The sequence below is a fragment of the Felis catus genome, chromosome A3, assembly GCF_018350175.1.
Source record: "Felis catus isolate Fca126 chromosome A3, F.catus_Fca126_mat1.0, whole genome shotgun sequence".
Classification (NCBI taxonomy): Eukaryota; Metazoa; Chordata; class Mammalia; order Carnivora; family Felidae; genus Felis; species Felis catus.
The window spans coordinates 578,302-591,984 of record NC_058370.1 but is presented as its reverse complement, the minus strand read 5'-3'; the positions used below and the strand labels follow the sequence as shown (position 1 = coordinate 591,984).

At 58.4% G+C, this 13,683-nt stretch overlaps 1 protein-coding gene across 4 annotated transcripts in view; it reads right to left on the bottom strand.

Annotated features, from left to right (window-relative positions):
* The window catches only part of ZBTB46 (zinc finger and BTB domain containing 46), a 63,712-nt gene that overhangs the window by 16,595 nt on the left and 33,434 nt on the right, over positions 1-13,683 (bottom strand). For 3 of the 4 annotated variants that reach the window (XM_045053355.1, XM_045053356.1, XM_006929577.5), the window contains one exon: positions 8,723-9,007. The exons of the other annotated variant lie outside the window; for it this stretch is intronic. In XM_045053355.1, the coding sequence (XP_044909290.1) occupies positions 8,723-9,007 (285 nt within the window). The remainder of the gene's footprint in view (positions 1-8,722; positions 9,008-13,683) is intronic. 4 annotated transcript variants of the gene reach the window in all.

Below are 13,683 nucleotides of genomic sequence, written 5' to 3'. Positions count from 1 at the left end.
AGTCTCCAGGGTGTGTGTGTGTGTGTGTGTGTGTGTGTGTGTGTGTGTGTGTGTGTTTGCCGGATTTTCAAATAGTTTTTGCCTGGAGAGTAAGCCCAATACAAGCCAGTCATGGCCAAAACTACAAGATCAGAGAGTTTTCCTTAAAATAAAGCAATGCCTTTTCCCCAGCGCTGGAGTTATATACACAAGTGCAAAACCAGCAATAATCAAGACTAGATTATATATTGTGTCTGGATTTTGGGGTCTTTTTGATTTTTTAGGTAAACTCTATACCCAACGTGGGACTCGAACTCACAACCCCAAGATCAAGTGTCACCCGCTCAGCGACTCGGCCAGCTAGGCGCCCCTGGATGATATATTTTAAATGCAATCTAAATTAGTAATTTAATATCCCCAAGTGAGTAGAAGACTTCAATTCTGTACATGCACGCACACGTGCGCCCCTGCGACATGGGACTGACAGCCACATCTGTGGCATCTCTCATTCCCAGCACGTGAACATGGCAAATACATCAAGAGGCCCGAAGCAAATACAGATGTGGAGCGGGTTATGTGGCAGTAAATATACCTAAACAAGAGCCAACTTTTTATTACGGAAATTCTGTGTTCAAGAGACATTGATGTTACATATTGGTAAGTTTTTAAAAAACTCTTTGAGATCAATCCACGAGCCACAATATTTCAATGAGAAATTCAACAAAATACGAGCAATGGATACCTAAATGCACCTGCTGAAAATTCCACATTAGATGGCTGTACAGTTTTAAGGGAAATAATGGTAAATATAAGAACCCAATCGGACAGCTATCTATTCTAAAGATGTTTCTTGCGCCTCTTATCTCTGGACCATCGACCACAAACCCATTTCTTTCTTTTTACAAACCTATTTCTCTTAGGCACCATCTAAGGGGATCGTACCTGTCTGAAATGTGTTAACTGTTTTACAGTTTTTAAGTCATCTCCACACCCAGCGTGGGGCTCGAACTCACAGTCCCGACATCAAGACTTGTGTGCTCCACCGACCGAGCCAGCCGGGAGCCACGACCGTTTTAAAATTTTAACCACAGCCTTTCAGCACAACAGCACAGACAGACAGCCCCCAGTGCAGATGTCCACACTCCATCCACCCCGGGGAAAAGTCCTCCAAGTGAGCAAATGAAAGGAAAAGCAGCCACCGGACCCCTGTGTCCCCACCCGCTGAACTCAGAAGCCAGACATCCACACAGGCTCTTTCTGCCAGTGTCCACATTTAGGCCGGGACTGCTGGGCCAGGCCAGCCACAGCGCGGTCGGGGCTGGGCCCAGGAGGGCGGGGGCCGCCCGGCAGAGCGACGGGGAAGCACCTCCCTCTCAGAAGCCAAGCCACTTCTGCCTCCGCTTGCTCCACAGCCCGGACTGGGGCCGCCCGCTTCCTTCCTAGGAAAGCACCCGCTGCCCTGCCGGCAAAAGTGAGCCTCCAGGTCCCGGGCAGCCCGCCACATCCCCAGCCACCTGCTCCGTGCCGGTGAGCAGAGGTGGAACCCAACACGTCCAACAGAGGCGGACAAGCAAACACAAGGCATTCTTTCTGAAAGGAAGCAGTTTCGGTAATTCTCCTTCACACCTGGAGAGAGACGTCGTGAGACATACACATCAAGAGCATCGTGCGGAGGCCCTGTCCTCGGATTTTTCCAGACAGCAGTGGGGTCAGAGCTATCAGGTTCCTTGCTGCAGGGACGGTGGCATACTTCTCTGCCCCCGCAGATGGCAAACCCTACAACATCCGGGTGAACCCCAGCCCTGTCGCCCAGAGGAGCCCTGCCCACCTGCCCACCAGCAGGGCACTGGAAGGCCTTCCGCACCCGGCTGCCGTGTAGTAACAGCTTTGTTTTCATTTATTTTTTATTTATTTCGAGAGAAATAGCCAGTGGGGGAGGGGCAGAGAGGGAGGGGGAGATGGAGAGGGAGGGTAGAGGGAGGGGGAGAGGGGGAGAGAGAGAGAGAGACAGAGACAGAGACAGAGACAGAGAAAATCCCACGCAGGCTGCAGGCTGTCACAGCAGAGCCCGAAGCAGGGCTCGAACCCACGAACCAGGAGATGATGATCTGAGCCAAAATCAAGAGTCGGACGCTCAACCGACTGAGCCACCCAGGCACCCCAAGAAGTGACAGCTTCAAAGGCTCACACGGATGCCTAGTGCAGCCTCCACAGCTGTCCCCGTCCTGTGTGGTTCTGCCGTCACCCAGTGGCCACCAAACCTGAATGCCAGGCCTGGCTGAGGCAGAGGCGGGTGGGAGCGTCTGCTCCAGAGCAAAGGTGCCTGGTGAGGCCTCTCCAGCCTCGAGGCTGTCAGCAGAGCCCTCTGTTTCCATGGGCGCCTCCCTCACGGCTCCTTCGCTGACCTCACGGTCAGGCTGTCGGAGCTCTGGGCGCCCGTCAGGTTGCGGGGTGGGGGGGGGGAGTGCTGGCCATACGGCATGCTGGAAGAAGGCCCCAGACATCCTGGGGGGGCCCCTGGCCCCCACAGACCCTCCCAAGGGCCAGCGGGGGCCAACTCCAGGGCAGGCCTCCTGCGGAGCCCAGGGCTCCAGCTAACAAGGGGCATCGATCCAGAACAAGACACAGACAAGTTACAGGCGGTCGGGACGTGACGATGCCACCTCTTATCAGGTCCCTGCCCTGTCACCATGAGGACAAGCTGTCCCACATCTGGGAAGGGAGGCTACAACTGATTCTCAGTGAACACTCAGGGAAGATCCATGCACAGAACACGATCTATCTCCCACCAAAACTGTCCTGTTGGAAAAGACCGCATAGGAAATCAATTAATTTCAGAATCCAAAATATGTGAGTAAGCTCTTCTTAAAGACTTATTTTCCTTCAGGGAGACAAGCAACCCTGGCAGACCTTTCTTTTATAAACAACCCCTCGGACCCAAGGAACAGGAAGGAGCGCTCACTCTCCGTGACGTTCCTGAGGACCCAGGGTCCATGACGGTCACAAACGTGCGGCCACCAGCACAGCCATTTTTAACCCGCAGCTGACGAATCAAATGTCTTCGCATCAGGGGGAAATTCCTTAGAGAAATCTCTTGACTTAAATATAAAAATGTACGTTCAGGGGCACTGGGGTGGCTCAGTCGGTTAACCATCCCAACTCTTGATTTCAGCTTGGGTCATGATCTCACGATTCCTGAGTTCGAGCCCCACGTCCTGTTTGGGATCCTGTCTCCTTCTCTCTCTGCCCCTCCCCCGCCTGCTCTCTGTATCTTTCTCAAATTAAATAGAAATCAACTTTGAAAAATGCACTTTTATTTAAATTTACTTAAGTACGTGTCTACGTTACACGCACACAGGAAACGAGAAGTACAGCAGAGGGAACACAGTTGCTGGCACCTGCCGACAGACGGCAGGCGCCCTGCGGGGAGCGGGCGCAGAGGTGTGCAATCAGGGTGCCGCACGCCGAAAACAACGCGACAGCGTGTCAGTCGTGCCTCAGTAAAACGTACGGACACATGTACGTGACCGACTTAATCTTATGTCAGGCCGTGAGAGCGTAACGGGAACTACCGCCAAAGCCCGTAACTTTGTCAACCTAAAGTGAGGTTCCTCTCAGCGGGCCGAGCTGAGCACCAGAGACGTCTATCTGGTACAGCAGCTGCTGCTACGGACGCTCATCGTGAGCCTGGTACGACCACAGACATGCCGGGGACGCACCCGAGCCTGCTGGAAGGTGGCTGGTCCGGGACGCTCGGGACGTGGCGGCCGCTCTCACGTCTTACCTGGGCTTGGGGGGGTGGTGCTGTCCTGGGCTGGGTCTGGCCATTCACCAGAGCAGGCATCCCGGGCTCTGAGTGGAGGGTGGAGGGGCCAGAGGGAGGGGCCTCTGCTCTGCGATGAGCATCCCCCCAAGTGTGACTGGGGCTGGTGCCAGGCCCTGGGAACACAGGAAACGAGTCTCACCCACGTGAATGGACACCTGCTGGTGGCTTGTTTTGGAGAGTTCCGGGAGCGCTGTCCTTGATCCTGATGCCGCGAGCAGAGCACTGCTATGCACGAAGCCTGGGTCTCGCCGGGGGCCGGTGTTTGGGTATTTTTATCAGCTCACCACCCCCAAACAGCCGGGGTCTCCGCGTGCGACTTGTCTGCGTTCCGGGTCTCTCTCCCAGAAGCAAAATGATTACAACAGAGGGTTCTAGCACAGAAAGTGAGGACACGTGGTGCAAACACAAGCACACGCGCACCTGTGGCCTTGAGAAACGATCTTCCGCGAAGTACTTCAAAGTGTGTCGAGCAGGGTGTTTCTCTAGAAGTGCGGTGACATCATCCAGTGCCTCTTTGCAAGAAGTCGCTTACAATTCCAGGGTCAATCCAGAATCAAGAAAAGGCCCTTGATTCATTTTTTTTTTTAATTTTTTTTTTCAACGTTTATTTATTTTTGGGACAGAGAGAGACAGAGCATGAACGGGGGAGGGGCAGAGAGAGAGGGAGACACAGAATCGGAAGCAGGCTCCAGGCTCCGAGCCATCAGCCCAGAGCCCGACGCGGGGCTCGAACTCACGGACCGCGAGATCGTGACCTGGCTGAAGTCGGACGCTTAACCGACTGCGCCACCCAGGCGCCCCCTTGATTCATTTTTTTACGCATGATAGGAAATAATCTTTAACCACAGTCAGAACAGAAAACGGTTCCGCTGTTCCCCACAAAGTGCTCCTGGACGTCAGGGCCGGCCTGGGTCAGGCAGGGACGGGCACAGCCCGGCGGCTCCGGGGCCCACGCAGAAGCCCCCGCCCGCGGCCACGCCACGTTCTTTTGAGGCTTCCCTCCCCGTGAAGAGCTGGAGGGAACGTGGCACGCGTTGCGCCCAGACACGACAGCGCCCGCCCGTAAGCACCGGGGGAAACCCTCAGCTCGTCCCTCACACGTGGTATCTACCGACTGAACACCAACGACAGCAGGGCCTTCTCAGCTGCTGGGGGGACGTGGCGGCTTTACGAGGCGCCCACCCTCCTGGACCGCGGCGGGCCGCTCCAGCAGCTCGGTCCCGTGGCAGCTTTCAAGGCCCAGGAAGGCGACGCCCGCGTCAAGGTCCCTGTCAGACCAGCGCACGCTCACAAACCCCGCGGGGCCGAGTCTGGGGCCACAGCCCATGCTTCTCAGTCTCTACTCAGTGAAGCAGGACCGTGAGCAGGTGCGGTGCTGGCCTGCCCCTGGAACTCGGGAAGAGCAGAAGAACCAAGTTACGCCAAATCAACACGAGCAGGTCCTTTAATCAGTTAGACCGTTGATCTAGAAACGAAACTGTCCGAAAACCCTAACAGCCAAGCCAATGCGATTAGACCCGTTCAACCTCCCCTAGAAGGTTCTGGACTGCCCAGGGGGAACCGTGAATGCTGGCTGCTGGTTACCACTGGTGCCCTGCCTGCACGTGTGGCAGGCCCCTTGATTTACACACCTGCAACTGTTTCCCTTTCTTTCGCCGAACCGCCACGGCCAGGCCTTGTGCCCTAGCACGTCCCGACCCCGGAAGGCCCGGCCAGCAGGGGCAGGACCCCGCCCCGCACAGCCGCTCGAGCCTCGCACCACACCGTCCTCTCGCTTCTCCAGCTATGAGCCCACGTCCGCTGGGACGTGGACCCATTTGGGGCGCCCCAGAAATCATGTAACAACACGTGCATCGTCAACAACCCGCCCAGGGAGGCTGGAGCTGCCGCGGCCTGGCCTTCTGGCACTGCCCGCCTCTCACGCCAGACCAGGCTCTGGGGACGCCTCACGCCGCAGCCCCGGCCCCTGCCCTTCTGAGCCACCCGAGGAGGAAACAGAGGCCCCGCCCGAGCCGAGGGGTGGCCCCTGGGCTGGTGGAGCCCGGGCGTTTCACCCCAGAGCTTTGCTCTCAGCACGCCTCCTCGGAGGTGCCGTCGAAGGCTCGGGCACACGCACCGCTTGCCCACCGGGCTGGAGACGTCAGCTGCCGGCTGGTGCCTGGGGCTCCGGGAACACGTCTCCAGGCTGAGCCGGCGCTGGGGGGTGAGGAGGGAGGCGCGGGACCAAGTCGCCGGAGCCAGGCCCTGCTAGGCCGCGTTCCGCCGAACAGAACACTCGCTCCCGCCCATGAGGACGCATCTAGGAACCAGCAGTGGTCGTGGAGGGTGACCGGCATGGGGTTCTGAGCCTGACCCCTGGCCACGGGCGCCCGGAGAGACCGTGCCAGTCAACCGGGCACCGCCGAGCGGACAGCACAGAGGAGTCGCTTTGGCCCCTTCTCGGGGCGGGAAACGTGTAGCAGTGGCCCAGGCCACACACCAACACTGACACGCTCGCGGGGACAAACACCTGGAAAGCGGGTGCTGGACAGGTTGCCACAAGCCCTCCTAACCCCGGACGGCAGCTCAGCCTCCGTCCGTCCGATTCCTCGAAGCCACCTGCCGGGGACAGGGCGGTGGGGGGCGGGGCAGGGGCCGGCGGCCCACCACGACGTTTTGGGAAACAAGGTTTTTACCTGGGTATTTTCATTCCTCGATGCCACAAATACCCGGTCGCAGACTTTACTTGGGATGTCAGAAAACAACGTTTTAAAATAACCCATTTTTGCACCCTGTTCTCTGGCCCCTCTGCCTCTGGTAGGTTCGTACAAGAAAAATGGGGAATTTAGAATAGGAGAAGGAGATTAAAACATAACAGAAATAACAGAACAGCAAAACCCACTGAGAGACTTCGCCTGGAACTTGTCACAGACTAAAAATAAACGGTAGAGGGTCCCGCTGCCGGGCTCTCCGCTCCCTCCAACGTGTGACGCCTCTGACGGTCACACACGCGCCCAGCATCGCGACGCATCAGCACAGTGTGTGGTGACCACCCGGGACGAGGCGGGTCTGAGGAGAAACGTCCACCCACGAGATGGGAGGGCTGCCGCGGGAGGGTCCAGGCCCACACGGGACCCCCGGGAGCGGGGGGCCAGCCCCCCCCGGCGCGAGGCCCACTGCCTGGCCCAGGGTGGCTCCCAGCACAGACGCACCAAAGGCCTTTTGGACAAGGCCACGCTGGAGGCAAAGCCTGGCAGGCAGGGTGACCGTGAAAAGCACCGACGACCGTCCCTTGTTCCGAAGTCACCCTCGGCGGCACCGGTCGGCTGCCCACGGTCTGTGACGCACGGTGCGCACGCACGTGTGAGGAGCGTGTGAGGGGTACGGAACGAGCGTGCCCCCACCTCCCCACACAGCCACCCGTTCCCCGGAACATCCCCCTGCTCTCCTTCCACGAGATCCACAAAACCTGTCCCGCCGACCCCCAGCCAGGTGCCCCCAGCACCCGTCAAGTGTCCTGGGATCGTCCGGCCCCGGAGCCTCTGGCCGCGGCACAAGGTCTGACGCGAGACGGGGCAGGACCGACGTGTGGGAGCACGTCAGCCACTCTCTGCTCACACATCTGAGGGTCCACAGACACTACTGTGTTTTAAAGGCACAACGACCGTGTGACGCGGTTCTCAGCTGGGGAAATGAGCCTCAACATGCCTGTCAGAGCGCGCCGAAAGCCAGGCGGCCCGTCAGCGAGGTACTCGGCTTTGGGGCTGACTTCACAGCCAAGTCCCGTGAACGGACCGCGGCATCCAGGCTGCTCAGAATATGGCAACGGCTCCTTAAGTCCAGGGAAATAAAGTGAACAGAAACGTCGTTCCCACTTTTAGTCTTTATTAGCCATAGCGATTTTCATCACTCCAACACAAAATCTTAGGAAATTTCAGCGCTCACGAAAACAGAGTTGTAAAAATACTGTTTTTTTACATTGAACATGAAAACAGGTTGCCCTTCCCAAACCCCGAACACAGACGATGGACCTACTTCCTGCAGTGGCGCTCGGGAGACCGCTGCATCCATACGGGACGTCTCTCGTGCCCCACACGCTCGCACCGCAGGCCCCGGCACCCCTGCTACACTCAGCGCCTCCCGCTGTGGGGGGAGCCCCCCGGGCCCTGTCCCCTCCGGCGCCCACGGGGGGCACTAGCCACACACTGTGCGCTAATCCCAGGACGGCCAGAGACAGTGTGGCTGCCTCCTCCAGGGCACTGGGTGGCCGCCACGGTCCCCGAGCGCCCCCAGAACGGATCTTCGGAGCGCGTGTGGCTCGCTCTCGGGCTGGCACCCGGAGCGTGTGTGGCTCATGGCCGGTTACACGGAAAAGCCAAAGGCCCTCGGGTCTGGTTGGGAGAAGGACGTCCCGGGGGCCCACGGCTCTGCTGCCCCTTTAGCTGCTTCTCAGGCTGGTCTGTCATTTGCTTCGGGACAACTGGAGTTCGGCCGGAGACATTTACGGAGCGGGCACCCTAGGCCTTTAAACGCTCACGTGTGACCACGTGTGACCAGCATCATCTAGCGGAGACAAAGCAAGGATACGCGCACATCTCTCCCCTGCGGACGACAGGCACGCTGAGGTGGGACCAGGGCCAGCAGAGGGAGCCCGAGTCTGTCCCTTCGCACGAAGGCCCCCTGCGGGTCCCACCTCGCAGACGGCGCGCTCGGGGCGCCCAGGGCACACTGGTAAGCCTGATGTGGGTTTTGGCTCAGATGCCAGCAGCTCAGTGATTTCGGCCTGAAGCCTTCGAACAAGTCCTTGCTGTTGCCCTGACAACCGCCCATCAACCACCTTCTCCGCCACGTGACGCCAGGCCAGAGCGGTCAGCCCACCCCCACCCCGCGCGGTGCGCACCCCTCCCCCGCCACCTCTGCACTCGGCCACGCACTTACGGGACAGAGAGTGGGTGCCCTTGGGCAGGTACTCCAGCAGCAGGGAGCTGTCGTCCCCGAGCACGTCCGCCTTGAGGGACAGCAGGCTGTTCTTACTCATGAGTGCCGCCCGCAGGTTGGCCACCGCGGCGGCCTGCTGCAGGGCCTCGTCCTTCTCGGGGGTGAGGGGCGGGCCCAGGTAGCTGGCCTCTCCTCCCAGGAGACCCTCGTCCACGTGGCCGTACAGCTCAGCCCTCTCCCCGCGGCTGTCAGAGCTGCTGGCTTCAGCGACAGTCAGGTCCGCGCCTGGGGGAGCAAACACACAGAGGACACGCAGGTCATTTAAGACTCTCCAATCGGAAACAGGCACGTTTAGGAGAAGCCAGGGTGGCGGGCTGTCTGAGCACCCAGCTGCTTTTGCCAAGCCCACCCCCGTCCTGCCGGCGGAGGCCCCTCGCCTGCCCCGGGGCGGCGGCAAGGCCGCGGCCTCGGGCGGGAGCTCCACTCAGCACGGTGGGGGACGCGGGACAGGGGCTGTCACGTTCCTGCAGCGTTTTCACCTCTCAGAGAAGAGGCGACACGGAGCAGGGGTCCAGGACCGAAGAGCCACGAGCACAGGCTCTCGGAAAACCTCCAGGGTCTCAGCTTTGGCGATGGGCTCCGGGATACGACACCGCGGGTGCCAGCAACAGACGGACACACCGGGCTCTGGCAAAACTAACACCTCCGACGTCTCAGAGGAGGCTACGGAGAAGCGAGATGGGGCTCCGTCGGAGCAGCAAGCCACACTCGATCTCGGGGTCCTGAGTTCAAGCCCCACGGCGGGTGTGGAGTCCGCTTAGAGGTTTAAAAAGGGGGTGCACCTGGGGGCTGAGTCGGCTGAGTGTCTGACTCGATTCCAGCTCAGATCATCTCGAGGTCCCGTGTCGGGCTCTGCGCTGGCCGCTCGGAGTCTGCTTGACACTCTCCGTTCCCCACGTCCCCCACCCCCACAATAAACTTTAAATTTTCTTTTGAAAAAAGGAAAGGAAGAAAGACGACAAGCCGTGAGAATGTTTGCAGATCACAGATCCGACTCGAGATCCTGTTCGGAAGAGTTACCGACGCTTCCAACTCAATAAGGAGACAACCCAATTCCAAAGTGGGCAAAGGACCTGAGTAGGTACTCCTCCAAAGAAGACCCAGAAATGACCGGTGAGCAGCATCCGACACCCTCAGTCCTCAGGGAAACGCACCCGAGCCACACCGCGAGGCCACTGCACCCCAAGTGTCAGACAGTGACGAGGGCTGAGAAGGACGTGCGGGAACCGGAGCCTTCTCCCCTGCGATCGTCCCATGGCGCGGCCGCTGGGGGAGAGCCTGACGCCCCCTTGGAGGAGCCGGTGCCCGGAGCAGTGGGGACCCACGTGCACACTCACAGTGACATGGGTCACAACAGTCAGAAAGAGGAAACGGCCCGCATCCAGCAGCGGCTGACGGACGGACGAGACGGCCCATCCTCATGGGGGACTACTGCCCAGCCGCGGAAAGGCACGAGGCACTGACACACGCTGTCCCGGTCGCAGACCCGGAAAGCCAAGGCGGTGCGTGCAGGCCGTTGACCCTTCTGAGCCCCGGTGAGTTCCACCAGGAACCTCAAGGACAGATGTTCAAGCAGCCCTCTGCACCCCTCACAGGGCCCATCCTGCGCATCCCGGGCCTGGCAAGGACGCCCCCACCCCGGGCTACGGCTCGTCTGTGCAGGGAGGTTCTGGAATAAACGCCACGTCCCGGAGGCTGGAGCGTGAGACGGAGGCCGCCTGAACCTTGGACTCAGGCTACGTTGTTTAGAAAAAGCTGGTGAGCACACCAAGCGTCCAACCTCAGTCTGAAAAGCGGGCTGAGTTCCCAAGATTCACTTGTAAGTTAGTAACGTAGGGTCTTCCCTCATCTGGGACCGTCACACGCTTGTGTGCACACGCGCTCACTCACACCCCCCCGAATGCACAGACAGACGCAGTCGCTCACACGCACACGTGTGGGTGGCACACAAGCTATGCTGCCTCTGGACAGAACACTGACAACAGCTCTGTTTCCAGGAAGACCCTGCCCCCAGGACACGGCGTCAACGTGACACGTGGCTCCCAGCAGACACGTCACACGTGTGTGGCAGAGAGAAGTGACCACACGCCAGCTGCATGAGCGACAGAAAGGCACACAGGGTAACTTCCTGATGCCAACCTCTTTTATTATTTTTTCTAATGTTTATTCATTTTTGAGACAGAGCTTGAGTGGGGGAGGGGCACAGACAGAGGGAGACGCAGAATCCGAAGCAGGATCCAGGCTCCGAGCCGTCAGCACAGAGCCTGACACGGGGCTTGAACCCACAAACTGCAGGATCATGACCTGAGCTGAAGTTAGACGCTTAACCAAGTCACCCAGGCGCCCCTGAGTTTTTTTTTTTTAAGTTTGTTTATTTGAGAGAGAGAGAGAGAGAGAGAGAGAGAGAGAGAGAGAGCGCGCACATGTGTGAGTGGGGGGAGGGGCAGAGAGAGCCTATCTGTGCAGAGCCTGACTCAGGCTGGATCTCACGACTGTGAGGTCATGACCTGAGCCAAAATCAAGAGTCCAGTGCTTAACTGAGCCACCCAGGCGCCCCAACAAGGTGAATCTTTTTGATAAAAAGTGATAGTTTTCATCATCTTGAGTTTTGGGGCAACTTTAAAAAAAATTTTTTTTATTACGTTTATTTTGAGACAGAGTATGAGTGGGGGAGGGGCAGAGAGTGAGGGAGACACAGAATCCAGAGCAGGCTCCAGGCTCCAAGCTGCCAGCACAGAGCCCGATGCGGGGCCCGAACCCACGGACCGCGAGATCATGACCTGAGCCGAAGTCGGATGCTCAGCTGACTGAGCCACCCAGGCACCCCACTGACCTCTTTTTAATAAATGGAGCAAACAGGATTAAAAATACCAACATTTAATTGTAAGGGCTACATGTTACATGTAAAGGTTTTATTCTAGAGGGAAATACAGTGGTTTTTTTCTCTTCTACAAATGATACATCTTAATACTTGAAAATTTAGATCACAATCTTTAGCTAAAAGCAGAAAAGAGCTTATGATGAAAATAAGCAGAATGTTTAAATGATCAAACTAGATCAGGCAGTGTTAGTTGCAAAGTGGGGTATGAGCAGATTCGGAAGCGGAAAGAGTGGGTTCCAGCCACGCGAGGCCTAGAGTCTGGGGGGACACGGCTGTCGTGGAGGCAGGAGGGTCGGGAGGGTGAGGGGCGCCGACCTCACAACCAGGGTGTCTTGGGGGGCACGGTCTGGTCGAGAGCCAGCACCCGGTTTCGAACGTCTCCCCAAACCTCCACTCTTCACAATTCCCAAAAATGCTCACAAGGTGCGTTTGACAGTGTAGGTGTAGATGTCACAGCCCTGTCTCGCCCACCAAACGGGCACCCAGTGTGTGCCCTGTGCCAACACCACCAGTGGGATGGACAGCCAGCACCGCCAGGGCACTGTCCCCCCCCCCCCCCCAGCAGCTGGTCACAGCCCAAACCACACCCGAATAGGGTACAATCCAGTTCAGAAAGATTAAGTGTGCACTTCGTCTAGAATTCACCTCCTAGCTCTGTCAGCAGGGTAACTCAGTGGGTAAAAGACCAGCTTCTGGCAAACAGTATCGGAACGAGGCACCTACATACGAAAATCAATCCGAACCACAGACCGGAGCGTCACAACGAAATCTGTCAAACTTCCAGGAAAAGCACACAGGGCTCAGCAGAGATGTCTGCGATAGGACCCAAGGAGTATGCGCCGTAAAAGAAAAAGTTCGCAATTCGGGCTTCATCAAAATGTGAAACGCGCGCTCCTCCAAAACAACGTTAAATGAAAACATGAAACAAAGACGGGGAACGTCTGCAGAGCACACGCCTGGTGAGGGCCTTGCGCCCAGAACACAGCAAGGACGCTCAGCTGTGATGGGAAGGCCCTCAAGACTCGAGCAGACACTCGGGCAAAGCAGACAGAGCGTCGGGGGCAGGTCCAAGCGGGGCTCCCCGCAGCCAAAGCCTCAGACCTGACGGCACAAGCCAGCCTGGTGGGACCCTCGCAACGAAAGCCACGCGAGTGACTGATAAACAGGGAGACAAGAGCAACCACGTGGCCCACGAGGGAGCCGCCACGGGGAGGGAGGAGAAGCCACGCCACTCGCTCCAGAACGCTGCAAGTTTACCAAGGAACGACCTCCAGCCTCGAGGATGATGCACGGCAGAGAGCACCTCGCACGAGGCCAGCGAGAGCCTCAAGTGCCAGCCCCCGGAGCTCACCCGCGAGGAACCAACGCACGTCCGCACGGGGGCCTCCCAGCGCGCCCCCGGAGCCTCCTCGTCGCACCCGAGACCGCCCAGATGACCCAACGTCCACCAGCAGGACGGGGGCGACAGCCGGGGAACAGAACACCGATTCTGGTTCTGGAAATACAAGATGACCCCTGACACCCATGGCAACGGCAAAAACCTCACAGGCAAGCGGAAATCCCAGACGCGCGGGCAGATTGCCGGCTGCCAAAGATCGGGGAGGGCAGCACCCCGGGGTCCTTGGTGGCGGCTGTGGCGGGGGAGGTCTGCGGGTCCTGTCCGTGTCTGGGGGGGGGGGGTGAGTGGAAAGGACAGGAGGGTCCTTCCCGGCAGTGAAAGTGTTCTCTATCCAGATGGCAGAGGTGTCCAAGGTTGTCAAAACTCATCCAACTCACCGCCTAGGGCACTTACAATTAAAAAGACAACACGTGGGGCGCCTGGGGGCTCAGTCAGGTAAGCACGGGCTCTTGGTTTCAGCAGGTCACCATCTCACGGTTTGTGAGTTCAAGACCCATGTCGGGCTCCGCGTGGACGGCACAGAGCCTGCTTGGGATTCTCTCTCCCTCCCTCTCTCTCTGCCCCTCCCCTGCTCATGCTCTCTCGCTCTCTCTCTCTCAAAATAAATAAATAAACTGAAAA